The 27,141-nt window shown below is 36.9% G+C and overlaps 1 protein-coding gene across 2 annotated transcripts in view; it reads left to right on the top strand.

Moving 5' to 3' along the window:
* The window catches only part of LHX2 (LIM homeobox 2), a 28,331-nt gene extending 1,420 nt beyond the window's left edge, over nucleotides 1-26,911 (top strand). Inside the window, exons 2-5 of one of the 2 annotated variants that reach the window (XM_044268475.1) lie at nucleotides 1,600-1,802; nucleotides 2,651-3,034; nucleotides 26,073-26,271; nucleotides 26,547-26,911. In XM_044268475.1, the coding sequence (XP_044124410.1) occupies nucleotides 1,600-1,802; nucleotides 2,651-3,034; nucleotides 26,073-26,271; nucleotides 26,547-26,834 (1,074 nt within the window). In that variant the 3' untranslated portion in view covers nucleotides 26,835-26,911. Of the gene's footprint in view, nucleotides 1-1,599; nucleotides 1,803-2,650; nucleotides 3,035-26,065; nucleotides 26,272-26,546 lie in introns of both variants that reach the window. The other variant, XM_044268474.1, reaches the window with a different exon arrangement.
* The last annotated feature ends 230 nt before the right edge of the window (nucleotides 26,912-27,141 follow it).

Consider the following 27,141-nt stretch of genomic DNA (forward strand, 5'->3'; position numbering starts at 1 on the left):
GAGACGGGATGGTAGGCAGTGGCCGAGATTCTAGTCTGCGGTGGGGAGGGGCCCAGCACTCGAGGCTGCAATTATATCAAATGAAAGATAAGCAAATAATAATGATGACTGTGATTATTATTACAATTAACAGTAATAATGCTGATAGAAGATGCCATACTAATTATAACAATGATAGCAATTGTGTAAAATAGAAAGAAAATTTGTAATTTGTGTCTAATTTCCTTATATATCTATATAATACCAGCAGAACGTAATCATTGGCATCATATACTGCACCCAAAAAGCTAATAAATGTGTAAATATAGGTAATAAGACGACATATGATAGGTAATAAGATCCCATTTAATTGAATCTGCAGAAAGCTTTAAAAATGAAAAACACCAAAACAGCCAAAGAAACAGCCAAAGGGATACTGATTATGGGATCAATTCTTAACTAGAAGCACAGATTAGAATTTAAATTTAAATTTTTAATATTATACTTTTTTATTAAGTTTTTATAGGATATATAGCAATGCAAGTTAAAGAAAACCAACCATCCAGTTATATAGTCTGCATTTCTCTCCATTATTGGTGGCTAAATGTTCAGTCGTACAGCTAATTTAATTTAAAATTAAGTAAATTTAAAATGTAATCCAAAAAAATAAACAATAAAGCAAATATATAAAACTATAATCTATACATAGTCCATACAATCTAGATATATGTCTGTGCTGAAGTGATTCACTTTCTGAATATAAATAGTGTGAAAGTTTATTTTTTTCTAAATAAAATCTAAAAGGTAAAGCAATACAAAATCTTCTTGTCAGTAATATACTTAAATATAATATATATATTTTTATTTTATATTTGTCCATCAGTACCTGGCATGCATAGATTTTGTATCCCCAGTGCTGTGACTGTCTAGGAAATTGCTTATAAAATGATTAAGAGTCCAATCCAGTGATGTATATGTATGAATTATTAAATGTAAATGAAAAGCAGGACAAAATAGTCCAAGTATTGCAATATTTAAATATTACTCTTTATATGTAATAAAACCACCCAAAGTAAAATGTAATTTGCCAAAAATGAACATCTAGGCAGAATTTGTATACTACAGTATAAGTCTAAGGCAACATATAATATGCTATTTGAAAAATATATAGACTTATGCCTCTCCATATGCTAAATGGCTGTAATCGAAGAAAAGCAAAAAAGAAGAGAAAAACTTGTCTGCAGTGAAATTGTATTTAACCATTTCAGCTTTTTGGCAGTGCTCTCTACTATTCATGGCTGTTTACTGTCATGGAAGGGATTTTGCTTTTCTTTTTATTACCATACTATACCACGTTACTCCTTATATATTGCACATTTATTTATGGATTAATAGTGGGATGTTGGGGCCAATGTATAGCATTTGGGTGCATGCTTTTTCTAGTACGTTTCCATTTCATGATTGGCTTTAAATAGTGCCAGGCTCTTTAGAAATAATATCTGATGAGGCATTTTACATTAGGTTTTCAGTGTAAGCTCTTGAAGGAAGTTGATAAAGCACCGTGTGTATGATGGAAAGGGTGTGTGCTGATACTAATGTCTTCATATTTACCACCCCCAGACGATGCCCTCCATTAGCAGTGACAGGGCAGCTCTGTGTGCCGGCTGTGGAGGGAAGATCTCGGACAGGTATTACCTTCTGGCAGTGGACAAACAGTGGCACATGCGTTGCTTGAAGTGTTGTGAATGTAAATTAAACTTGGAGTCTGAGCTCACCTGCTTCAGTAAAGATGGCAGCATCTACTGCAAAGAGGACTACTACAGGTATGAGTGCCATGCTCACTGTTCTGCAAGGGGTTAATATGAATATATATATATATATATATCTATATATATATTTAACCTCAGCTGTGATACATGAGTTTATGTATACAATTAATTGTAATAATATTTAAAAAATTGCTAAATTATTACCATTCTCCACATCCCAGGTCCCAGTTATTTCTTACACATTTTATTATTACCAGCCTTTACTCTCACAATATTAAAAAAACAACAAAAACCTAAAACCACACCAGGTTGTGATTATATCACTTTCCCCTACAATAATACCACCACCACCATAAACCACTAAAACAATATTTCTACAATAAAACAGAATCCTCTGATTTCTTATAAATCAGTTTTATTCCATAAAGCAACATATTCCGAGAGTGAGTACCTCCCAGGGGGACACAACCTGCTCTCCGTTTTAAGGATCTTGACAAACATCTCCTCATAGCTCAGCTTCCGGTAACCATTGTGAGAGGGGTACAGATGTACCTTAAAGTTGCGCCAATTACATGGAAGTGGTATTAGGTATAGGGTCATTCAAATTTTGCATCAATTTCGTCCATTGCCAAAATTGCCAAGTCACAGGCAGTGCTAATGTGCTCCTTAAAGGGACATGCACCCTCATGTATATTGTTTACATTGGTAGGCATTCTGTAAGTAGACATTTGAGACTGACGAGAGGGAGGGATGATTAAAAAATCACTACTTCCTATGTCAAGCTCTGAGAACCTCCATAGACGTAGCTCTTTCTTTGTAAATAGGGTTCCCTTTAATTACAGTGAAAGTTCTGCTGTCCTGATGTAATTGGCTATAACCGTGCCTTTGCTCTGTATTTGCAGGAGGTTTTCAGTCCAGAGATGTGCCAGATGTCACTTGGGGATCTCGGCCTCTGAGATGGTCATGAGAGCCAGGGACTTAGTCTATCACCTCAACTGCTTTACCTGCAACACTTGCAACAAAATGTTGACCACTGGGGACCATTTCGGGATGAAGGACAATCTGGTCTACTGCAGGCTCCACTTTGAGACTTTAATCCAGGGAGAGTATCAAGTCCATTTCAATCACTCGGATGTGACATCAGGGAAGGGTTCAGGACTGGGGTCTGGGGCTGCCTCTTTGGGGCTGCCTTATTACAATGGTGTTGGGACTGTGCAGAAGGGCAGGCCTAGGAAGAGGAAGAGTCCAGGGCCTGGTGCAGACCTAGCAGCGTATAACGCAGGTAAGTAATCAGCAGCAGCAGCATCATCATTTATTCCTAATGTTGTGTTTTTCTCTTGATTACACAAAACAGCTTCCATTTATTAAATCTCAACTGATAATAATAGCCTGGCTGGGGATAATTATTTGCAACGAGTGCTGTCAAGCTGGTAATTGCAGGAGCCAGGATCTTACATTTCTTCACTTCAGGTAGAAAGGCAAGAAGGTAGAGGGGGAGAGTCTTCTTCAAGGAGCTCATGTGATCAGGGAAGACGTGCTGAGTTGCCTTTGAATTGCACAACCAGAGTGCATAGTAAGGGTTAAAAAAAAGAGCTAAAAATGCAATAAAACATCCTAAGGATACTATATTACTATATATATATAGCTATTAACCCTAGCAACCCTGAAAGGGGCGTGCATTGGGCTTGCTAGGGGATTAAGCAGGTGTTGCAGGTGCCAGGCATTAGTGGAGTGCTGGGTAATCAGATGTGAGTGGCAGTGCAGCTCCTGCATCAGGTTCCAGTCTGCACAGAAGCGCTCAATAAATAACAGAAATAGGCTGTGATTGCGGCTTTCCTGACTGTATTTGTGTTAATAGTTACACCCAGTAACACAATTCTGGTCCCTGCTTTATACATCACCTCATAAAGAGCAGACCAATTTCCCCTCTAAAATCATACCCAGCAGCCTATGAGTCATGTATGATTATTAATTGTATGTTATTGCATATGTGAGCAGCTCATTATGAGATATGCCTATATACATATGTTCATTGTGTGTAAAATGAAATGTCTCCTATGAAGTGAAATGCATAAAATGGGACTATTGTAGTTTATAAAATGCTGATGTTGGCATTGGAAATATTAACCTCAGGTCTATTACAAGTGATTATCATAATGATTAGAATTGCTGCTATTGTTATAATAACGTGGCGTCTGGCTCTTTGTAATCACACGTGAAATAGAATAATATATTATTTTTTTTTGCCGTGTTGATTTGGATGGAATGAATCAAATGAGTGGGAAATGGATGTAATAATAATGACCTTCTCTGATTAAGCAGGAAAACATGCCAAATGTATATGGTGACTTCTGATCTACTGATTCTTACCGAACAGTGATATCGTTTTGTTCTTTTGAAGAGTTCTGTAAATGTGGCCACTTCTGGGCCGGTTAGATAACTTTTGTTGTAGGGGAAGTTGTGCCTATTGGATCTACTGCTTTCCAAATAATAATAATAGTATTCTTATTTTTGGGATATTGGTTAGAGATAAGACTTCTATTGATATAGATAAGCAGATAATATAGATAGAAAGATAAAGGATAGAGATAGATAGATAGATATGAGATAAATAGATATGAGATAGATAGATAGATATGAGATAAATATATATGAGATAGATAGATAGAATATAGAGATAAGCCAAAATATAGAATGAGAATTAGAGAGAAATACACAAAATGTCAAAATAATACTGATAAATAGATATACAGAATATAGCAATAAATATATAGGCTATAGAGATAATAAAGAGAGGAGATGGATAGTATATAGAATAATATAAGGTAAATATTTACACTTCAAATATGAATATATTTACTGTACATAACATACATAATATGTAGATATATAGTTCATATGTACCAGAGATGCTTCTATAGAATAAGGAGTCTAACAGATTGTAAGCAGATAATTGAATAGTGTGTAGATATATAATTATGTAATGCATAAAGATAGGTAGATAACGCAGATATGATTTTTTTTAACCCAGCATTGTCCCCCTCCCCCATACCCCATGGTACATAGCCCATGCTGATGTAATTACTTAGTCCATAATGTCACCTCTCAGGCGGAAATCTGCTTCTGTCAGAGACTTTTTAAATAAGTATTTCTGGTCCAGTTGGCACCAAAGGGGTTAACGTTTAACCATTTACAGAACACAGCACTATCTGTATTAATCCTGTTTAGTCCATGTGTTCTTTGTTAAGGGGGTAAAGAGCTCCCTTTGTGCCCCAATAACTGTTCAGGGTCCAGGAGACTTAGCTGGGGCAATTTGGATGTAGATAGATCTTGACAAGCAGAAAATAGCTCAGAAGGGAACTAGGACTTCAAAAAGCCTCCATCCCTCTCCCTCTATGTGATCAGAATTCTCTTCTTAGCTTCTAGAAAGGGAGGCTGATGGCTTTTTTTTTTAGGTCAGTAAATCAAGGCCTGGGATAGTTCTCATACAGGGGTATATACTACCTATGATGGGTGCCAATGTGCCCCATAGACTGGAATTTTATTTTTATTCCTCTTGGTCATCATGATCTTTCTATAAAGTGTTCCTCTACATTGCTGATTGTGTGGGTCCTGGCAAGAATGTGACCACAAATTCTAAATGCCAGGCCTCTTTTGTAGTCATCACACTTGAGATAGGTAAGGTAAATCCTCTCTGATCACTACTAGGCCTAATATTATAGTAGGAGTAGGTAGTAGTAATATTGGGGATGGCAATAGCAGAAGTAAATGCAATGAATGTATAAATTATTAAATACTAGTTATGAGTAAGAAAAGTAGTAGAAACAATAGTCGTCATAATAAATTTAGTATGGGTGAGAATCATCACCATCATCATATAAATAACTGTATTAGAAAATATAATAGCAATAAAAGCAGCAAACAAAATAAAAAAAAAATCATAGTAATTTTAGTAGCAAACATAATTTTAATAGTAATAATAGTTGCAATAAATGTATTATAGTGGTGGTGGTAGTAGTAATATAAGTAGTAGTTGTGGTAATAGTAGAAGTAGTAGCAGTTGTGGAAATGGTAGTAGTAATAATAACAACAGCAGAAGCAGTAGTAGTAATTACAGTAGGAACAGCTGTATTAGTAGTAATAGCTGTAATAACATTAGGATACTAGTACTAATGTCCTGCTCCCAGCCCTGGCATTGTGCTGTGTACTGTAGTAGTGACCGGTCCGGTGCACTGTCCTCCCTTGTGTGCTGTTTGTTTAGTAGACTATTGACTAGCTGTTTACATAGCCATGGTACATTGAGAGCAGGGAGATTTCTACCATTCCACCCCCCGGAGAGACGTCTTTGGGGTGAATGCTGAGGCTGAATCTCTACATGGACTTAATTCCCAGGGAAGAAAGAAAGTATATGGATTGTAGGGTGAAAGTTTATTGTGATGGCGCTCCGCATTGTCCCGGGTTTAGCTTTCCCTGACTATTGTGAGTTTACTCTTTTCTTCAAGACAATGGGGGGTTTAATGTAAAAGGAAATGAACTCCTGAGTGCTGACTCCATGATGGGGCTGCACCTCTAGAGGTCGGAGGAAGCCTGGACTTTATCCCCAGAGCTTCCATGTGCAATGTGTTCTACCAACTGGTCAAAATACATCCCTTTATCAGGGTGTGAAGGGTGTGAATCTATCTATCTATATCCTATCTGGCCAACTATATCAAAATATCTATCTCATAGCTATCTCTCTATCTATTATCTATCTATCTATCTATCTATCTTATCCATGAATCTCAACACCATACCTTTATGAATAATTCATCATAATATAATACATTTCTATTCTAACTATAGACTTGAGTTTGCAAACAGAAATATAAACATTGCTCTCTTTCTTATTTTTATACCGATTCCCACAGAAAAACGCTAATTACACAACAATTACATCGTCAGAAATATGATACACTGTAATTATTTTATCACATGGGGTTTATGACACCCAGGAAGGTAACGGAAACATAATCAACCTACTGAAATATATAAGCAGTGATTGAAATCCTAAGAAATAAAATAAAACAACCAAACAAAGGGGGATTGCGTTAATTATGAGGAAAGGTTACTTCAGAATTGAATAGCTGTCCTCGTAATATTAAATCAGTATTGGAAAAAATAAGCAGATATACATGTACATGTATAGTAAATTTTACACAACTCTATATGCCTGGAAATGTTTAGTATATTGCAGAGCACATCTTTACTGGCTGCTTAAATCCAACGAACCTCAAAATTGAATATAGCCTAAAAATATAGCGTATTCAGAAAAAAAAAATATTTTTAATTTATCGTAAATCAATAAATAGGATTGAAAGGAGCAATTGAGCTTCTGTTATTTAAAAGCAGCCTGAAGTGACAATGCTTTCATGTTCTCCGGGTGACGCTGCCTGCCCGAGAATTGCAGCTCTCCAGCTCCCCCTAGAGGCCATTTAGGGTATATGCAGTGCAAACAGTTTCAGAGTCCATGGGGGTCGATGAAAAAGATTTAAATTCTAGGGCAAATTGTAAACAATTAACCCTTATACTCTTAAAATGATTCATATTTTAACATGCACATATATTATAAAAAATACTATAAATCGAGCAAGTCATAATAAGCAATCATTGACAGATTATTTCAATATTGTTTAATAATATTAGTAACTTGTATCAATGATATACCACTGATACAGGAACCATAATGTACTGCACATAAACAGAGACTAATGCAAATAATAGCAATCATTGTAAAGCGCTGTTGAAAATGTTTGAAGGAATAAATAAATGAATAGGAAAAAAATAAAAAATAAATATATATATATATATATATATATATATATATATATATATATATACCCCAAGAAGCTCTTCTTGGTAAAGTTAAAAGAAATATATAAAAAATTGGTGTAACAGTGACTGCAACTCAAAACTTAAGTCTTGTTTTTTAGTTTTTTGCTGTACGTTTTTTATGATTATTTTATTATTATAAAAAAGTTCTTCATTATGTATTTTTTTATTTAATTTTTGCTTTGTGATTCAAATTGAATGTACAACTGATACATGGAATTATATCACTTTACATCAGATTTTCAGTTTTTGGGCTGAATTACTTTGTCATTTTCTTTTTGCCCCTTCAAAAAATGTATCCTGACTAAACTCACACAAACTTATATTTTGTATGTGTTTGGCTCTGCCCTCACTAAAGGCATTTTTTTGTGCTTGAAAAAAATAGAGACGGCTGATCTCATTTTTAAAAGATCTGAACTGATGAAAATGTGCATTAGTCAAAAAATAAAAGAAATGGAAAAATTATTTGGACCAAGTCAAATGACCGTTTTCTACCAAAAATTGCAAAAATTGGGATTTTTTTACTAGTTATACGAGCCATAGAGGCTTGAAATGTATGATCAAGCTAAGTCACCTTGCTTCACTATATGTCCTTCCTTGCAGATGTTTTTCATAGATTAATGTTGCATATGTTTGAAGCTTATCAAATCACATGAAGTAGTTTTGTTATTAACAATAATTTTAAATGCAATATCTTAATAATATCCAACTTGTATGGCTTTTACTTACATTGCCCCTATATATCTGTGTGGCCATTTGCTTTAGAGAGGAAGAGGTTAAGATAATCTATGGCGTGCACTGTTAAATAGAATTAACATTTTCTCTGGGGGATCATGTTATTGCCATAGCTCTTATTTTAGCTTGTGATGTAAATGGAGATCAATGTTAATTTTTTTTTTTTTTATCAAGGTTGGTAAGGAAATGTTAGGCTATTACAGTATAGCCAGCATCAGTCCTCTCAGTTTTGGTGACATTTTATATTTTTTGGGCTAAAAGTCAAAGTAAAAATTGTGTGCATTTTTAGAAACAAACAAAATTATGCTATAGTATAAAAGCAGTTCATGGGAAATCCCAAGCACTTATTGCTTTATTTAGTTTTGTATTTTATTTATATTTTTTTTATATATTTTTTATTTATTTTTTTAATTCATTATTTTACTCTCTTTGCATAGCATTGACTATGAGGTGATCTGCCATCACCATGTGAAGTGATCTGCCATCACCATGTGAGGTGATCTGCCATCACCATGGTGTTACCAGTGGTTAGTTTAGATAAAATTCCACTTGAACATGTTGCATGCTTTAACACAAGAGTCAAAAAAATAATAATGACACCTTACAATATGATAGATTCCAGCCTGAACATCTTTCTCTGTCCTCTAGTCCTTTAATGACTGTATATTTTATTATTTAAGTAGTTGGCTGAAAGTATATTAACATTTTAAAGTAGTATGGAATTTAATGCAAAAACACACAAAACAGAAAAGTAAAAAATATAAAAAAGCTAATTTATAATAAGCCCATGTAACATAATATATAATAATTTATAAAATGGTTTTTACTAACCTCTTAAAATAAAAAATGAAATATATTATGTATTGAGTTAATTACCTAATCTAATTAGGAAAAAAAAACGGAATTATTGGATGTTGGATAAAAAGTTAAATCCACAACACATTTTAGGAGATAAATCTTTGCTTCTAAATATAAACATGTGAAATGACATCTATCATGGTGGATCCATGTTCATTTCCATTCTTCACTGTATTTATATGTTTCAATCTTTTATTTTTTAAACCAAATACATTGGGCTGACATATAATATGATATAAGGCTGTGTTCACACTAGTTTTTGTTCACCTATAGTTTATATAAAAAAACTAAAACACATAAAAAGAGGTTCCACTGATGGATCCCATTCAGTTCTATAGAGCTTAAAATGATGAAAAAGTCAATTATAGAATCAACAAATCTAGTATGAACTGAGCCCAGATTGTGTTTCCAAAAAGTAGACTTAGATTCTAAAAATTTACATATTGATTTTACAAAAAACTATTAAAGCCACACCATGGCTTTTTCCACATCAGTATTTTTTACAGAAGCAAATAAATAAAATTAAAGAAAAAAATTAAATTCATTATGGTACTTCAAGTAGTGATAAAATAATATATTTTTTTACTTAAAAAACTGTAACAAAAATGCCAGTGTGAACAAAACTCTGGTTGCATTTTTTTGAATCTTGATAAAAAAATAAATAATTATAAGCAAACTGATGACAACTGCCCCTTCTACTAAAACAAATCTTTTTATCTTTGTCTTATTTTAATAAAATAAAAAAATCATATCTAGCACATCACGCAAACAGTGTTGTAAAAATTAGATATAATGCCTTTAAAATTATTTCACAGATAAATTTTCACTTTATGCATTATTTTACGATTTTATTGTTTACACCTCTTCATGTTCTGACTTCATCTTCAAAATGAAAAAAAATTACCCATTAAAAAAATCTAAAATCATATCCTAAGCATTGGGTAGAAGAAGTTAAAAGACAAAATAGTAAAATAACTAGTAATCTAACACAAGCAAAAAAAGCAAAAAAAAAAAAACAGTCAAAATGTTAATCCACATACATATAGATAATGCAAATATCTCAAAATCATTCAATTTATACTTATTTTTCTTTTAATCTAGAGATATGGTTACATAGTGCAGTTTAAAAAGACATAATTCCATCAAATTCAAATAAGGGATGGGTGGGGATGTGAATTTCAGAAAAGGGGAGTGAGAACCAGACTTAAATATAAGTCTGATATTGGGGAGAATCATTTTTCCAAGCTTCTATTACAGTGTGCAAAACTAGTACAAAACTACTATTAGGTTTATTTTCAATGATTTATGAATAATAAAAAAAAACATAAAAAAAATGATTGAAAAGTTAATAAATCAGAATCAATGATTAAAATAGGAATAAATCAATCCAAATTTTAAGTTGTTCCCACTATTTTTGACTACCCCAACCGCACTTGATTTCCAAAAATACGACTAAATCGTAAATTCTACATCAGTGTTTCCTGGAAAAACCATTTCAAGGTCGTTGCATTGAATCTCCCCCCCCCCTTTACATAATATTAATATTATACACAAATATGACATTACATTATGCATGACCTTATCGGAGGCCATTTAATGAGTTAATTATATCTGTTCCCACAGTGGCAGACATAATGCAGTATCATTGCTGCCAAGCTGTCATTCTTACACCATGACTTGTAATTAACTCCGCCACGTTTGATGGAGGTTTAATGGCTTGGCATGGCAGTTGAGTGACTCTGCAAGTTTCGAGTCTGTAAACTTACTTTTGTGATTTTCTTCTTAAATCTTTAACACGAGGATCATGTGCTTTTTACCTTTTGTTTACCTTTTCTTTTGACTTTTCTTATAGAACGTAGTTATTAATGCAACGCAAGGTGTTATATACCAGTTACACCCTATAAACATTTCATTCGAAGCCTCTGTAATTGAAATCCATGGGTCCAGCTGTCATTGGGTCGAATTGTAGGCTACATGTGTCAATCTGTGTAGATTTGAAGTATAAAAAAAAAAGCACAAACTGGGCAGGAAATATGGCAGTGAGAGCTAACTCCAAAGTACCATTTATACCCAACCCATGGTCATGTCTGATTTATAGTCTTCATTTTAGGGGGTGTGGCTAAACACATTACCAAATGCATACCAAAGTAATTGCATGCATGCACTGAAATGCGTTGAATCGGTCAGCCATGTCAAGTTAGGACAAACTTATTTTTGTAAGATGATTCCTGGGAATCATGGCTAAAAAATGAAGTAAAAGTAATAAAAGTAGTAGAAACATTGGTGGTCATAATAGAGATTATAAAATAATGTAATTCATTACAATCTTCATCATGGTAATAATATCATAAGCAAAACTGATAGTATTTGCAATAAGGAGCCTAAAGTAGTAGAGTTTAGTTTTAATAGTAATATGAGCTGGTTTACTAGTAGAAGTGGTAGTAATAGTAGTAGTAATATTTATAATATTAATATAAGTAATGGTTTTACTAGCAGTAATAGTAGAAGTAGTAGCAAAGTTGTCGAAATAGTAGTAATGGTAGAAGTGGTTGAACTGGTGGTAGTAATGTTAGTTAGCATACTACTACTAATTATCTAATAATGCTTTTGTAAAAAATAATCTGTATTTCCTGCTCCCAGCCCTGGCATTGTGCTGTGTACTGTAGTAGTGACCGGTCCGGTGCACTGTCCTCCCTTGTGTGCTGTTTGTTTAGTAGACTATTGACTAGCTGTTTACATAGCCATGGTACATTGAGAGCAGGGAGATTTCTACCATTCCACCCCCCGGAGAGACGTCTTTGGGGTGAATGCTGAGGCTGAATCTCTACATGGACTTAATTCCCAGGGAAGAAAGAAAGTATATGGATTGTAGGGTGAAAGTTTATTGTGATGGCGCTCCGCATTGTCCCGGGTTTAGCTTTCCCTGACTATTGTGAGTTTACTCTTTTCTTCAAGACAATGGGGGGTTTAATGTAAAAGGAAATGAACTCCTGAGTGCTGACTCCATGATGGGGCTGCACCTCTAGAGGTCGGAGGAAGCCTGGACTTTATCCCCAGAGCTTCCATGTGCAATGTGTTCTACCAACTGGTCAAAATACATCCCTTTATCAGGGTGCGAAGGGTGTGAATCTATCTATCTATCTATCTATCTATCTATATCCTATCTGGCCAACTATATCAAAATATCTATCTCATAATTATCTCTCTATCTATTATCAATATATCTATCTATCTATCTATCTATCTATCTATCTATCTATCTATCTATCTCTCTCCTATCTATCTATTATCGATATCTATCTATCTATCTATCTATCTATCTCCTATCTATTATCGATATATATCTATTATCTATCTATCTTATCCATGAATCCGGGGTGTGAAGGGTGGACCTCCATAAAATGCATTTGTAGAAATAATTACCGTACATTCTTTTTTATTTTAATTGCCTTTCTTTTTGTTTCTTTCTTTCGTTATTTCTCCCTTCTTATATCTAGTATCTATATATCTATCTACATAAGAAAAATGGCAGCACCAAACCAATCAAATAAGAAAATGCAATGAGGCACGAGCCTAATGGGCCTTCACCAATTCCCAAATAAGTAAAAAATACAAAAAGGCAGCACACTCAAAAAATAAATAAAAGACAAAAATATCTTTATTCACCCAGGTGGACACCTCAACCACCTAATTATCTATCTATCTATCTATCTATCTATCTATCTATCTATCTATGATCTATCTACTATATAATTATCTATCTATCCATCTCATATCCATCTATCCACACACGCAGACAGTTAAGTGCCAAGGAAACCATTTCATTTACTTATGTCATCGGCGTGTAGGAGGAAACCGGACAAACACACCCAAGCAACATGGAAACTGAATGCACATGTTGCTCTGAACTATGACATCACACTATGACATCACGTTGAGCTCTACTACATGACATATGTACTGATCTCTCACATAGAGCATGTCAGCCCTGTCACCTCCTGTATATAAGCAGGCAGAGCCTATAGATATGATGGATTCTGATCTGTCCCATACATTCCAGGTTACAATGAAGAACTTTGGATTTGTATAAACCCTGGGAAGTCCATCCTTGAAATGCACTTCTGTCACTTCTTGCACGCCTGTTTCACTTGTATTTAGGTTTGATTTGCTTTACGTGTGTTAAATATCTCCTCCTGTTGCACCATAAAACTAAACCACGCATCACGCTCTTATATAAGCCGAACATTGCTGGAAAAACAGAGACTCGGCTGCCCAAACGTCGCTGACACCAATGATGTATACAGTTCATATCTCTATCATTATAGGACATTATATAATATGGATGTAGAAGGGTTGGGTTTGTCATATTGACTCTTTTTGTATACTGTTCTAATACAAACTACTACTTGCAGTCCTATATAAGACTATAGATAACACCAACTCAGTACATCTGTACATGTTATATAACATTTGCTATACAAGATTACATGTCCTTTATGCACTTGTCTACTGAGACTTTGTGTTGTATTAAATATAGTGTTGTACCTGAAGGAAAAGCTAAAACGAATAATTCACTTCATCACATAAAGTGAAGATGAAGTGATCCTGAATTTGCCAATACAGCAGAGCTCATTATGTTGAGGTATCAATGCTGTTTGCATTTGGCACAACTTATCATGATGTCTTGGTGTGCTATCAGTGATTTTCAATAGAGCTGGAGCTAAACAGATTGAAATGACAAATTCAGCTCCACTACTTCTGCAACCGCCAATGGTTTGTCATAGAAATGTTAGCTTGTTTCCCAAAGAGATTTACCCTATTGCAGTCCTTCAAGAGATTCAACACACTCAGACAAGAGGGATAAACCCAGTCTGCTGCACAATGCGCCCCATTGTATTACAAGTGCTGGACTTATTCTTTCTGTAGAGTAATTCCCTACCAAATATCCAAATAGGGATGAAAGGAATCTTAACTCTTTGCTGTATAAGAGCGGTCTATATCCCTAGGCCCCATATACCTCACTGACCGAGTAGATGTAGTGTAAAATGCATTCCATTGCCTGGCTTTTTTTTTTGTAGTCAATGGTAACCAAACAGATGTAGCAGAGTTCACTGTGTTTATTCTTGGGGCTGCATCTGTGCACTGAGGTAAAGTTAATACCTAATATAGTAGGTTTATCTTTAATCATATTAATGGCTCATTCACACGACCGTATAAATGAGTCCGCAAAATTGCGGAACAGGTACGGAGCTATTCATTTGAATGGGGCCGCAAAACATGCGGACAGCACACCGTGGGCTGTCCGCATCCGTAGTTTCGTTCTGGGGCCCCCACAAAGAATATAGAGCATGTCCTATTCTTGTAGACAATTGCAAACAAGAATAGACATTTTCTATGATAGTGGCAGCCATGTGCGGCTGGTGTCTGTGTTTTGCGGACAGCAAAGCACTATGATCATAACATATTGCGATAGCCAAGGGTGACAAATTCTGCTACATATAACAATTCAGCTCTGCTAAGTATACTCTTCTACATATAACAATTCAGCTCTGCTAAGCATACTTTTATAAATATAACAATTCAACTCTGCTAAGTATACTCTTCTACATATAACAATTCAGCTCTGCTAAGTATACTCTTCTACAAATAACAATTCAGCTCTGCTAAGCATACTTTTATAAATATAACAATTCAGCTCTGCTAAGCATACTTTTATAAATATAACAATTCAACTCTGCTAAGTATACTCTTCTACATATAACAATTCAGCTCTGCTAAGTATACTCTTCTGCATATAACAATTCAGCTCTGCTAAGCATACTTTTATAAATATAACAATTCAGCTCTGCTAAGTATACTCTTCTACATATAACAATTCAGCTCTGCTAAGTATACTCTTCCACATATAACAATTCAGCTCTGCTAAGTATACTATTCTACATATAACAATTCAGCTCTGCTAAGTATACTCTTCTACATATAACAATTCAGCTCTGCTAAGTATACTCTTCTACATATAACAATTCAGCTCTGCTAAGTATACTCTTCTACATATAACAATTCAGCTCTGCTAAGTATACTCTTCTACATATAACAATTCAGCTCTGCTAAGTATACTCTTCTACATATATCAATTCAGCTCTGCTAAGTATACTCTTCTACATATATCAATTCAGCTCTGCTAAGTATACTCTTCTACATATAACAATTCAGCTCTGCTAAGTATACTCTTCTACATATAACAATTCAGCTCTGCTAATTATACTTGATGTCATTTGTCTCTTCTGTTTTTAATTTCTATCTTCAGTAATAAAGTATTGTTGTTGTAAAGAAGTATCTAGAGGAGTTGCATCTAAGACATCTCACCTAGCAAACTAGTACCCTGCTCTGTACTGATGAGGGGCAACAACCCCTAAACACTGCATGGGTATCTTTGGTGTGGATAGTATAAGTTAATTTGAATATTTTTCCCATGGGGCATTGTCTGAAAAATAAGACATTACTTTGCCTCTTCAATGAATAATGTCCCCCCTGAACGTGCATCTAAGGGCTAATTCACCCATGTGCTGCCTGAGTGTAGAATGGACTGAACATGGATACACTATAGTAAATGGGCCAATTCAGGCATGCACAGACCATCGATCAGTGCACAGAAAACCGCAACATGCAACATTTACACTTCAAGGGAATTTGTTTGCAATAAAAAATGGATGTCACATGGGCTTCATCCATGTGCGGTCAATTAAAAAAATTGTTTGTTGAGTTTGAAAAGGTTCGTATGAAATATCCCCAAGGTATCCAATCCAGCCAAACAGTACCCTGCTTCATACAGAAGAAGGGCAAAAAAAACAAAAACAGTACTATCTACAGGTGGGTGTCTCTGGTTTGAGTCAATTTGCATAGTAAACAAGTAAAAAGTGTTTCCCCTACAACATGGACCACGACTACCTCTAAAGGGCCTATTACACTGCCCGATGGTCTTCCAGTGCGAGCGCCGATGGATGAACACATCTATCGGAGCTCGTTTGCACTGGTCTGATTACACAGGTCGATGCAAACTTTGTGGGAGGAACGATTGCTACCTCAGTTAACTTTATCGGCAGCACATGCCTGATTATACTGGAGGATGTGCTGCCGATAATCAGGCATCTTTAATCCTGATGAAAGATGCCCATCAGCCGCCGTTTTTTCGTTCATAGGCTTATCAGATGCTCGATTATACAGACCAATTATCGGGAATACGCGTTTCTATGAATACTGGTTCCTGAAAATTGGTCCGAAAATTGCACATTGGGATTAAGGGGCCGAAAGCTATGTGCTGTCAACCTTGATGGCTTAGGTGCCCGCGGCAAAGAACCTAAACTGGTGAACAGTGTACTTGGCATCCACTGGATTATTGCTATATATTTTGAGTATTTTTTATTGCATATCTGTACATCTCAGAACAACATTATGTATTCAGCATTTATTATTTTATGTATCTAGAATAGGCCACTGAATATACGCGTTGGGCACACTGTCAAGGTTTTGCCTGTGTCTCCTGTCTTCAGGGCCATCCTAGGGCATACAGGAGGTTCCTGAATATGGGATCGCCCCTACCGGGGCGGCCATTCCGTTCTTTAGGCAGGGATATATAGAGCACAGGGTGAGCACCAGGGAAAGGTCCCTAATTGATTGCTATTACCCTACCTAAAGAACAGCCCCTTCCAGCATCTTGGAGGATTTAGGACTACCTTGTCCCTATCGTATCTATCATTATTTGTTTTTTGTACTTGTTTATTTGTTTGTGGGGTTGTTTTAATGAATGTATTAAAGGCTCAGTTTTAGATTTGGGTGGTACTCTGTGAACAATATTACTTAAATATATACCACTCACTTCTACATTCCCTCTGACAGGCAATTGTCTTAGCTGTGAATTTATTTATATTTTTTTTACCGAAAATTGCAGTCTAAGGGGTAATTCAGATGACCATATGAATGGGTTCGCATCCGTTCCACAAAATTGCAGAACGTGTGCGGACCCATTTGTTTCAACACCGTGTGCTGTCCGCAACCGTAGTTCCATTCCTCGGCTTTGCAAGAAAGATAGACAAGAATTGTCATTTCTATCATAGTGTCGCCCATGTGCGGTCCACAAAATGCGGAATGCATACGCCCATCTGAATGAGCCCTAATAGAGTCTTAACAGGGGCTGTATGTGTATTTACCTGCTTATAATTCGTAATAATTCAGATTTAACAATGTCCTTTTCAGATATACAGTACCCATATACAAAAAAAACTGAGAAACAGTATCAAAGTATTAGGGACGCAACTGGAGCCTGAGCGGCCCAACAAATACCTCTACTACCTATAGGAAGACTATAAATGATGCCTAATAGTTTGGGGTCCTTTACTGATTTTGTTTTAGGGCCCAAGAGCTTTAAATTAACATCTCTGATAATAAAATGTCATGCACAAAAATTATAATAATATATAAGTTCTAATAACAACGTGTCGTACAGATGTAGCAGAGTTTAAAATAATACTTTGCTCAATTTTTATTTTTTATTTTTACGTGTGACTGCAGCGTTTATTGACCCTTCTTTCTTGCTCTATTTGACATAACAAAAATCATCCGTTAAAGCAGCAGATTTTTTGGAGTTTATTCCGCAGAATAGTTGGGGAGTGAACACCCTTCCCTCTGCATTGCGAAATGAAAATAATTTGGCGTAGGCCAGTGCCAGAGTACTTTGCAAGCAATCAACAGATTTCATGTGTCACTATTACAATAACAAGTTTTGCTGTCCTTTGGAGACAAGTCAGTTAGTTTTGGCTGCGGCTAAAGCTAGCTTTATTTTTGAAAGCAATAGATTTTTTTTTTTTTGAAGCCAGACCCAAAGAACTGCTGAAAATTGAAACCAGTTTTTAAACCACATATTCTTTGGTTTCCACATTGTTTTCTTAGGCTCCGTGTTCTAAGCGTTCTTTAAAAACAATCATAAAATAATAATAAAAGGGAATATAGCTTGGGCCGGGGGGGAAGCGGGAAATGTTTTTTTGCCGATAATATTTTTGAAAGCGTTTGTCTTAGACCACAAAGAAAATTCCAACCGTGACATTAGTAATAGGAGCCTCCTCAAAGATCATCTGTGATGGAGAAGAGCTGCTACAAGCTTAGGTAGTGTATGTGGTTGTTTCTTTGTACTCTGTGTAGTGTGAAGTGATGAGATATTGTACGGCGGTTAATGAGTTAAGTACAGAGTTCCATGGACAATTGCCAGCTGCTAAACTGTCTGGCAACCTATCAAATGGCATACCTTCAAGCAAATGGTGCTTTCTTCTTCAGCTAGGAATACCCTACCAGCAGCATTTCCAATGATAATTACTAATAACATCGTCAGCATTTGTCTTCTTCACTTTCGTTCTCATTTTGTATTACTGCTTTCTTCTTAAAGGAGTTTTAATATTGATGACCAATCCTCAGGATAGGTCATCAATATAAGATTGGAGGGTGTCTGACTCCTGGCACCCCCACGGATCAGCTGTTTAAAGAGGCGGCAGGGTGCTCTGGTGCCATCCCTTGGATAGCGCCCTTAACGTAGTTTTTCAGGTTATCCCTATTCACTTGAATGGAACCTAACTGTGCCTACGCCATGTGACAGATGAACGTGAGGTCTCTGGCCTAGGAAGAGACCTCTTCAAATAGCTGATTGGCAGGGTGTTGAAGGTATTTGGGACAAATAGACTTCACCCCAGGAGCAACCTCAAACTGTGCAATCCCTACAATTTATGGGTGAAGTTTAACTAAGCCCCACCCATTTTTGGCCCGGAAAAGCCAGAATTACAGGTACTGTCCCAGAAAGTTAGGGGTAGTCCCTTACGAATCATGGACTGTTGACAACTATACAGCTATGCTGATGACAGATGTCAGGAGAGATAAGTATTGGGCAGTTAAATTTCAACTGCCCCATCCATTGTTCTAGTAGAGATAGATTTTTGCCAGAGGCTTTCTCCCCTCTCCACTTTCAGAACATAAGCATGTTCAGGTAAGCCAGGAGAGCATCTGTTTGTAGGGGGTTAAGAAAGCTAGCTATTGGCTGAACAAGAGTTTGACTAACAACTACCTAATGTGTCATTTTGCCCTCCAGTGCCACTACAGGTAAAATGAAGCATTACACATTTTCCATTTGAAACAATGGACTAACTGTATAATGAAGAACAGGACTGGTGCTCCAGAGTGAAAGATAATATTCTGATCAAGAGATGAGAATTCTGAACAGGGAACCAGCTCTATTTCCCTAATATAAGATATTAAAATGGATTAAAAAAAATGGCAGACCCTGTAAAATAGAAAATAGTCCAGCATCTCAGATTCCATTAATTGGGGCTTTATTCCAGAAAATCCATACATAACAATTGGTTGCAAAAAGATCCAAACAGTTCCTACACGTTTCGGACCGCTCTTGCATCCTTAGTCATGGAATGAGTAACCCAGTGCACCCACTTATTTTCTGGAATTATGGATTCTGAGATGCTGGACTATTTTCTGTTTTAGTTTTTCACTTTTACAAGTGGAGTCCATGTAGCACAGGAAGGGTGAGCTAGCCACAAACGTTTTTTTTTATTTTATTTACAGCCCCCTGTAGTCCCGATAAAGGGCTTTTGTCTCCAAGAAACAGGGCAACCCTGGTCCAGGTCTGGTACTGCTGCTCCGACCCATTTGAGTGAAAGCTCAGTCCATGGAAAAGACAGGAGCTGTAGATGGAAAAAAGCAGACCCTTTTTCAAATCACATAAACCCCTGTAAAAACATTGGGGACTTAATGGGGGACATTTATTAAACTGTCTAAAATAAAATTAGTCAATCACAGCAAAGCTTTCAAGCCATATTGTGCTCTTGGACATTGAAAGCTGCACTGTGTTTGGTCACGATGGGCAACAAAGTTAATTTTTCTATTATACATTTTCATAAATCTACTGTAGCAATGCAATGTCTGTATTTAAAAAAATCTAAAATTGGGGAGAGGAGAAATTGAGGAACTATACAATACCTACAAAAGTGTTGGGTTTGCCTCATCATTATGACTAGAGATGAGGGAATCGAATCCGACAAAGTGAAATTCGATCCGAATTTCAGAATATATTCAATTCGCTTAGAAGCTGAATTTCCTCGTGCTTCGTGTCAGCGAATCGATTTAACCTGAAATAGTATAAAAAACCAAAAAATTCAAACTTATCTCCTCCATTTGCTCGCGACGGGCCGCCATCAGCCTCCATCTTACTTAAAAAATCTCGTCCGAAATCCCGTCCGGCGCGAGATTACATCATTACACTGGCTGGCGTGATGACATCATACGTCACCACACCAGCGGGCGTGATGACGTAATCTCTCGCCGCACAGGATTTTGGCCGAGATCTTCAAGCAAGATGGTGGCGGACGGCCTGTCGCAAGCAAATGGAGGCAGTAAGTTTGATTTATTTTTTTATTGTTAATTTTACACTCAGATGCCTCGATCATGTATGAACGCGACATCTGAGGGGTGCAATGATGGGGGTAGCGCTATTGCAGTTCCCTGTCATTGCACCCGCTACTTACAAAAAAATGCGCTCCGTGACTAAGTAATTCGTCACAAAGCAAATTTTTTTGTGAAATTCGCCGAATCAGCCGAATCAGCCGAATCGAACTTTTAAGAAATTCGCTCATCTCTAATTATGACCTTGTCTTAGATCAGTGGGTGTAAAGATGTTCTACTTGGTCGGTCTTGATTTTTAACTCATTCTCGGATTCCTTTAGTAAGGCCTTGCCTGTTTAGGGTCAGCAGAACCAGTATGTAGTCACTAGAGATGAGCAAATCGCTCCAAATTAGATTCAGAATTAGGCTGAAATGGTTGACCAATTTGATTCAAATCACAAATTGAAAGTGCTCCTATTGGTCTGAAAATTTGTGAAAAAAAGTCATCTCTCACTTTTGAAACTTTTTTATTTATTTCTTCCCTCTCTTTCTCTCTCTACCCAAAATGCGCCAAAATAAAATATTTGGATTCAGATGAAATTTCTTACAAAATTGTGATTTTAACTTTCATTCTTCCAAAGCAGCCTAAACGGGTTGTCCAGGATAGAAAAATGTAGCTGCTTTAGGCTAGGTCTACACAATAATATTTGTCGCTCAACATTTTGTTGCACCAATGTCGCGCGACAATTTTTATAATGGTAGTCTATGGTGTCGCACTGCCACATGCTGCGACTGCGACAGTCGCAGAAAATCCATTTGAGATGCATCTTTCTGCGACTTTCGTGTTGCATTTCAAGCATGTCGCATGTTGCAGTGCAACACCATAGACTGCCATTATAAAAATTGTCGCTCGACATTGGTGCAACAAAATGTCACGCGACAAATGTCGTCGTGTAGACCTAGACTTATTCCGAAAACAGCACCAATCCTGTCCATGGGTCTGGTATTGCAGCTCCATTAAAGTACATGGGGCTGAGCTGTAAAACACAACTTGTGGACAGGTTGAAAGAGAAGCCATCTTTTTCTAATTCTGGACAACCCCTTTAAGGAAAAAAAAATCCAAGCTCTGATTGGCTGTTATGGGCAACAAGGCTAGTTTATCTGACACTTTTCTTAAGTATGCTCTACGTGGATGGCTGTGACCTCATGATCTATTCTGTTTCAGCCTGACTGCATCAGTTTGATATGCGGAGCTTAGTTTGTAATTTAGGCTACTTTCACATTTGCGTTGTTGTTTTCCTCTGCCGGATCACAATACCGGAAAAAAATGTTTCCGTTTAGTCCCTACACATTCTGAATGGAAAGAGATCTTCAGGATGCATCAGGATGTCTTCTGTTCCCTCAGTATTCCATTTTCTGACCGGACACAAAACCGCTGCAAGCTGTGGTTTTGTGTCCGGTCATAAAAAACATAAAAAACGGATCCATCACTGAAAACAATGTAAGTCAATGGTGACGGATCCATTTTTTTTTTAGGAGCCTAAAATTCAATGTATTCAGTGACGGATCTGTTTTCTTCCATTTTGATTTCACACAAACGCATTCTAACGGATGCATCCTGATGTGCAAAATCAAAACGGTTTAATTCTGGTATTGAGATCCTCTGCCGGATCTCAATACCGGGATTAACAACTCAAGTGTGACTAACTGTAATATTATATAGTATTCCTAGATGTAATACCCACATCAAGTACAAATTGAGCTCTACTACATCTACACTTCATGAATAGATGCCACCTTATTGCAAGCGATCATATTCCCAGCATTCCCCAGCACCGGTGAGGAAACGGTAGGATGTTCAGCAATAACGTGCATCCTGTAATCTTGCTAACCAGCCGCATCCATTTTGACTTTAATCTATGGGTGCGTTTACACACGGTAAACGCCGCATCACTTGCCTGATTTGGCATATTGATCCTGACTAACAGAAAACGCTTTTGGCAGCGGCGTACAGAATTAGAGCATTATTCTGCATTATGCCGGAGAGCTACGCCACTGGCATTTACATATCACACTATAGGATCTTTTTACAATGTGAAACTGCTCCTTCTAAAGTATGCAGCGTTCCCAGTCTCTGCTGGTGTTACCGCTGCAGGAATGACGTGGCCCCATTTCTTTTGCATAATTCAAAAAACAATGAGATTCGTCGCTCCAAGAAATGATAATGATGTACGGATCTTACAAGTCCGGCGTCCTAGATACCGAGCTAGAAATCTGCAGTGATAGTATTATGTATGTGTATAATATTGTATATCAGAGAACGGTCTATCTCTCTATCTGTTTCTCTATCTAATCTATCATCTATCTTTCTCTGCTTATACATTCTTCTTTCTTTCTCATTTATTATACTGAAATACACCTAAATTTGGCGTATTAAAGGTGCAAATGGCAGCACAACAGTTAATTGCGCCGATATCTGCGATTTCTCCCCGCTCACGCCAGATCTAAAAAAGTTGGCGTGGAAGAGGACCGTCCGAAAGGCGTAGAAAATGGTCTAAGTGTAAGACAGCAAGGAAGAACATTTAGAACTGGCGCTGGATGCTTTGTTCTATCTATCCATCTGCTGTCTGTATCTTCCTCTATTGATTCTGTCTTTGTTCTATCTATCTGTCTATCTATCTGTCTATCTATCTGTCTATCTATTTTTCAGTCTCTATCTTTCCCTATACATTTTATCTTTGTTATAGCTATCTATCTATTGGTAGACAGTTTCATATCGTAAAATATATGATAATATTTCCATCAATTAATTGATAGTAGTCTAATAACAGGCGCGGCTCTAAACACAGAACAGGTGCAGATCTTTCCCTTATACCTTATGTCTGTGGAGGCTCCAGTCCTGGTTTTGGCTCACAATGACTGATGGATATCACTGACCAAAACACTGACGTGTGAATGAGGCTTAAATCTGTGTAGCTCACAAAGGACTCCTGTGTCCTGTGCTAGTCATTTCCGGTTTTCCGTTCCATCATAAAAACCGAAAACGATAAAGAGGGGGATTTGATGTATGACTTCCAACAATGGCGCCCAATGGACTCTATTGACTTATAATGGTATCTAGTGAATTTCCATCTATTTATTTTATTTATTTCCACCATGTTATTATTATTATTATTTATTATTAAAGCGCCATTCATTCCATAGCGCTGTACATATGAGAAGCGGTGCACATACATAATACAGACAACTGCACTCAGCATAAACAAGACGAGTTACAAACTGGTACAGAAGGAGAGAGGGCCCTGCCCGCGAGGGCTTACAATCTACATGGTATGGGAGAAGGACACAGTAGGTGAGGGGGAAGCTGTCCATCATTTTATTGGAAAAATAGTACTACACACTGCACTACTTTCCTGGCTTATATGATGTGAGCCTGGCCTGGTAGAAGATAAATGATTGTTTATTTTAGTGGTCATAGTACTATGGTCTATAGGGCAATTTTTTGGAAACACAGTCAATAAAAGATCAGCAGCATGGGACAACATTAAGAAAAGACAGAACCTAAAAAAAATTCTAAATTGAATCTTCCCTTCAAATAGTGTACCTAATTTTACATATATGGGGGAAATAAGTGGAAAATTGATTCATGAATCATAACAAAAAAAATCCTATAAAAAAACGCACAAACAAAACAATGGACCGAGAATAAAAACATATTGTAAATGTTTATAGAAACAAGTTGCAGAAAGGTTCTCAATAGTGTCTGGTCATATTCAGATGCTTGGCTTAAAGAGCATCTGTCAGCATGGTCAACCCCAATAAATCAGCCATAATGCTTAGTAGGGTTGATCATGCTGAGTAAAATAATACCTTCTTTTTGTATATAGGCCCAATAGCTGCAGCGATATATGACTTTAAACGTATGCTAATAACCTATTTGGAGCACCACAGAGCTGGCTGTAGCACTTGGAGCACTGCAAGAGCGCTTCTTGTCTAAACCTCTGTTCTCGCACATGCTCCGAGTTGGCCCAGTGACTCAGCACTTGCACAGATGCAGATTTCCCAGTGCTGAGTCAGCTCAGTGACGCTGTGCCTGTGCAGTGGATCTGATGAGCGCTGCTTTCTGAGCTCACCAGATCCACTGCACAGACGCCTAGTAACTGAGCTGACTTGCCTCTTGCACAATGGATCTTCTGCTGCTTCCCAAGCTGACGAAGCAGTATTTGATCCCATGCTCAAGCACTGAGTTACTGAGCCATCTCGGCGCAGACTCAAAAACACAGAGATGAGAGATCTAGCCTTTTCAATCAAAGGGGAAGGGGAGTGAACGGAGCACGGGGGCATTGTGCGGTGCTCCAAGTGCTACATCTAGTCCCTTGGTGCTCCAAATAGGTAATTAGCATGAATATGAAAACTGATATATATCGCTGCAGTTATTAAGTCTAGATAAAAAAAAGAAGGGTATCATTTCACTTAGCATGAGCAACCCTACCAGGTAATATGTATGATTTAATAGAGTTGATCATGCTGACAGATGTTCTTTAAAGAGGACCTGTCACCACTAAATGCAGTGCAATCTGCAGGCCGAATCCAACTGAGCAGATTGATACAGTATATAATTTTGTGAGTAAAGACTTAGTAAAACTTGTTTTTTTCTGACTTCAGTTGTACACGGAGGAGGTGTTAATGATTGCTAGCGTTCTCTGTGTGTTTATACAGAGATCACTGTGAGTCACACAGGGGTGGTCTTAAGTATAGAAAAAGGAGAAATTATCTTAAAATGTATAAATTGCAAGATTTACTGAGTCTTTGCCCAGAAATAAATATCAATCTGCTCAGCTCCTCCTGCTCTATAACATGCTGTCTCTATATGGCACTTCATTTTGTGGTGACAGGTCCTTTTTAAAGTAGAGTGCAAAAAGTTGGGCTAACACTGCTCAGGTCATGTTTTTTGTGTAGCTTACATTCCTGAAGGTCTTTTTAATTATAACCCATTTGGGCCTTTCACAAAATGGGTCCATGCCTTGGCAAAGATAGTCTGATGGCTGTCTGGTGATAACTTTAATGAATGAAGTTAATCTTTCATTATCCATCAAAGGTGTTTTAAAGCAGGAGTCCAAGACGTTGTATTGTTCTCGATTTTCCTCTGTTATGGTTTTTAGTTCTCCCTGGATGTGTACTGGCATAGCTACGATGATTACTATGGTCACATGATATTTATTCTTAATGTGCCACAGGTGGCTGAACTGAAGCGTATGCCGAAAAGTAACCAACCAAAATTTTCAAAAAGTTTCCATATTTAGACATATCGTTGCACGGTTTATTTAGTCCAGTTCACATTATTGGTAAAATCAATTGTAAGCGAACCACAGTATTGTGTTGTTACTGCAGTTAATAACATCCCCTCTCTTGTTTCTTGCTAGCTCTAAGCTGCAATGAAAATGATGGAGACCACATGGACAGAGACCAACAGTACACCCCTAACCAGAAAACCAAACGCATGAGGACCTCTTTCAAACACCATCAGCTGCGGACAATGAAATCTTACTTTGCTATTAACCACAATCCAGATGCCAAGGACTTAAAGCAACTAGCACAGAAGACAGGCTTAACCAAAAGAGTTTTACAGGTATATATAAAACATGTATAAAATACCAGTATTTGAAACTCATAGTGTATACAAATACAATACAATGGGCAGTTGAAAAAAAAAGTTAAATTAGAAGTTTGGACCATCTTTATTGGCCCATAATGAAGGTAGAAGCTACACAAGAGTCAAATTAATTCCGACTACAGGTAGATATTTTATTAATTGTCATATGAATCTTATGGGTACTGATAATGGTACTGTAGAGTGTAGTCAAATTCTTTGCCGAGGTCTAAATATTCTTCTTCTTATTTTAGGTATGGTTTCAAAATGCACGAGCCAAATTCAGAAGGAACCTTCTGCGGCAAGAAAATAACGGTGTGGATAAAACATCGGATTCTACTCTTCAAGCCGGGACTCCATCAGGACCAGCCTCTGAAATCTCAAATGCCTCAATGAGTCCCTCCACTACCCCAACCACATTAACGGACTTAACTAACCCCACCATGCCAACTGTGACCTCCGTACTGACTTCGGTGCCTGGCAGCTTGGACGTACACGAATCTCGAAGCCCTCCACAGACAACACTCACAAATCTCTTCTGATGACTCTTTGAAAGTTTCTTTAAAGAAGAAAACATATTTTTAGTCAATTTCCAAGTGTATTTTAATAGAAACTTTGTTCAATGAATAATTTACATTTTTGGGTGGACGGTCTTGAAGAAGAGTTTGTTGTACTGGTGTTTTGATAAACTAAAGGATTGCTTGGAAGATGTATCTGCAACACAACATTTGTGTAACTATACAGTTTTATGGACTAAACAAGGGAAAGAACCATTAATTTAAGTTGGCTGAATCTTCTGTATTCTCAAAGACTGTTATGTGCCTTATATACTGTCTTATCAACATACAT

The sequence above is a fragment of the Bufo gargarizans genome, chromosome 9 (assembly GCF_014858855.1).
Source record: "Bufo gargarizans isolate SCDJY-AF-19 chromosome 9, ASM1485885v1, whole genome shotgun sequence".
Taxonomy (NCBI): domain Eukaryota; kingdom Metazoa; phylum Chordata; class Amphibia; order Anura; family Bufonidae; genus Bufo; species Bufo gargarizans.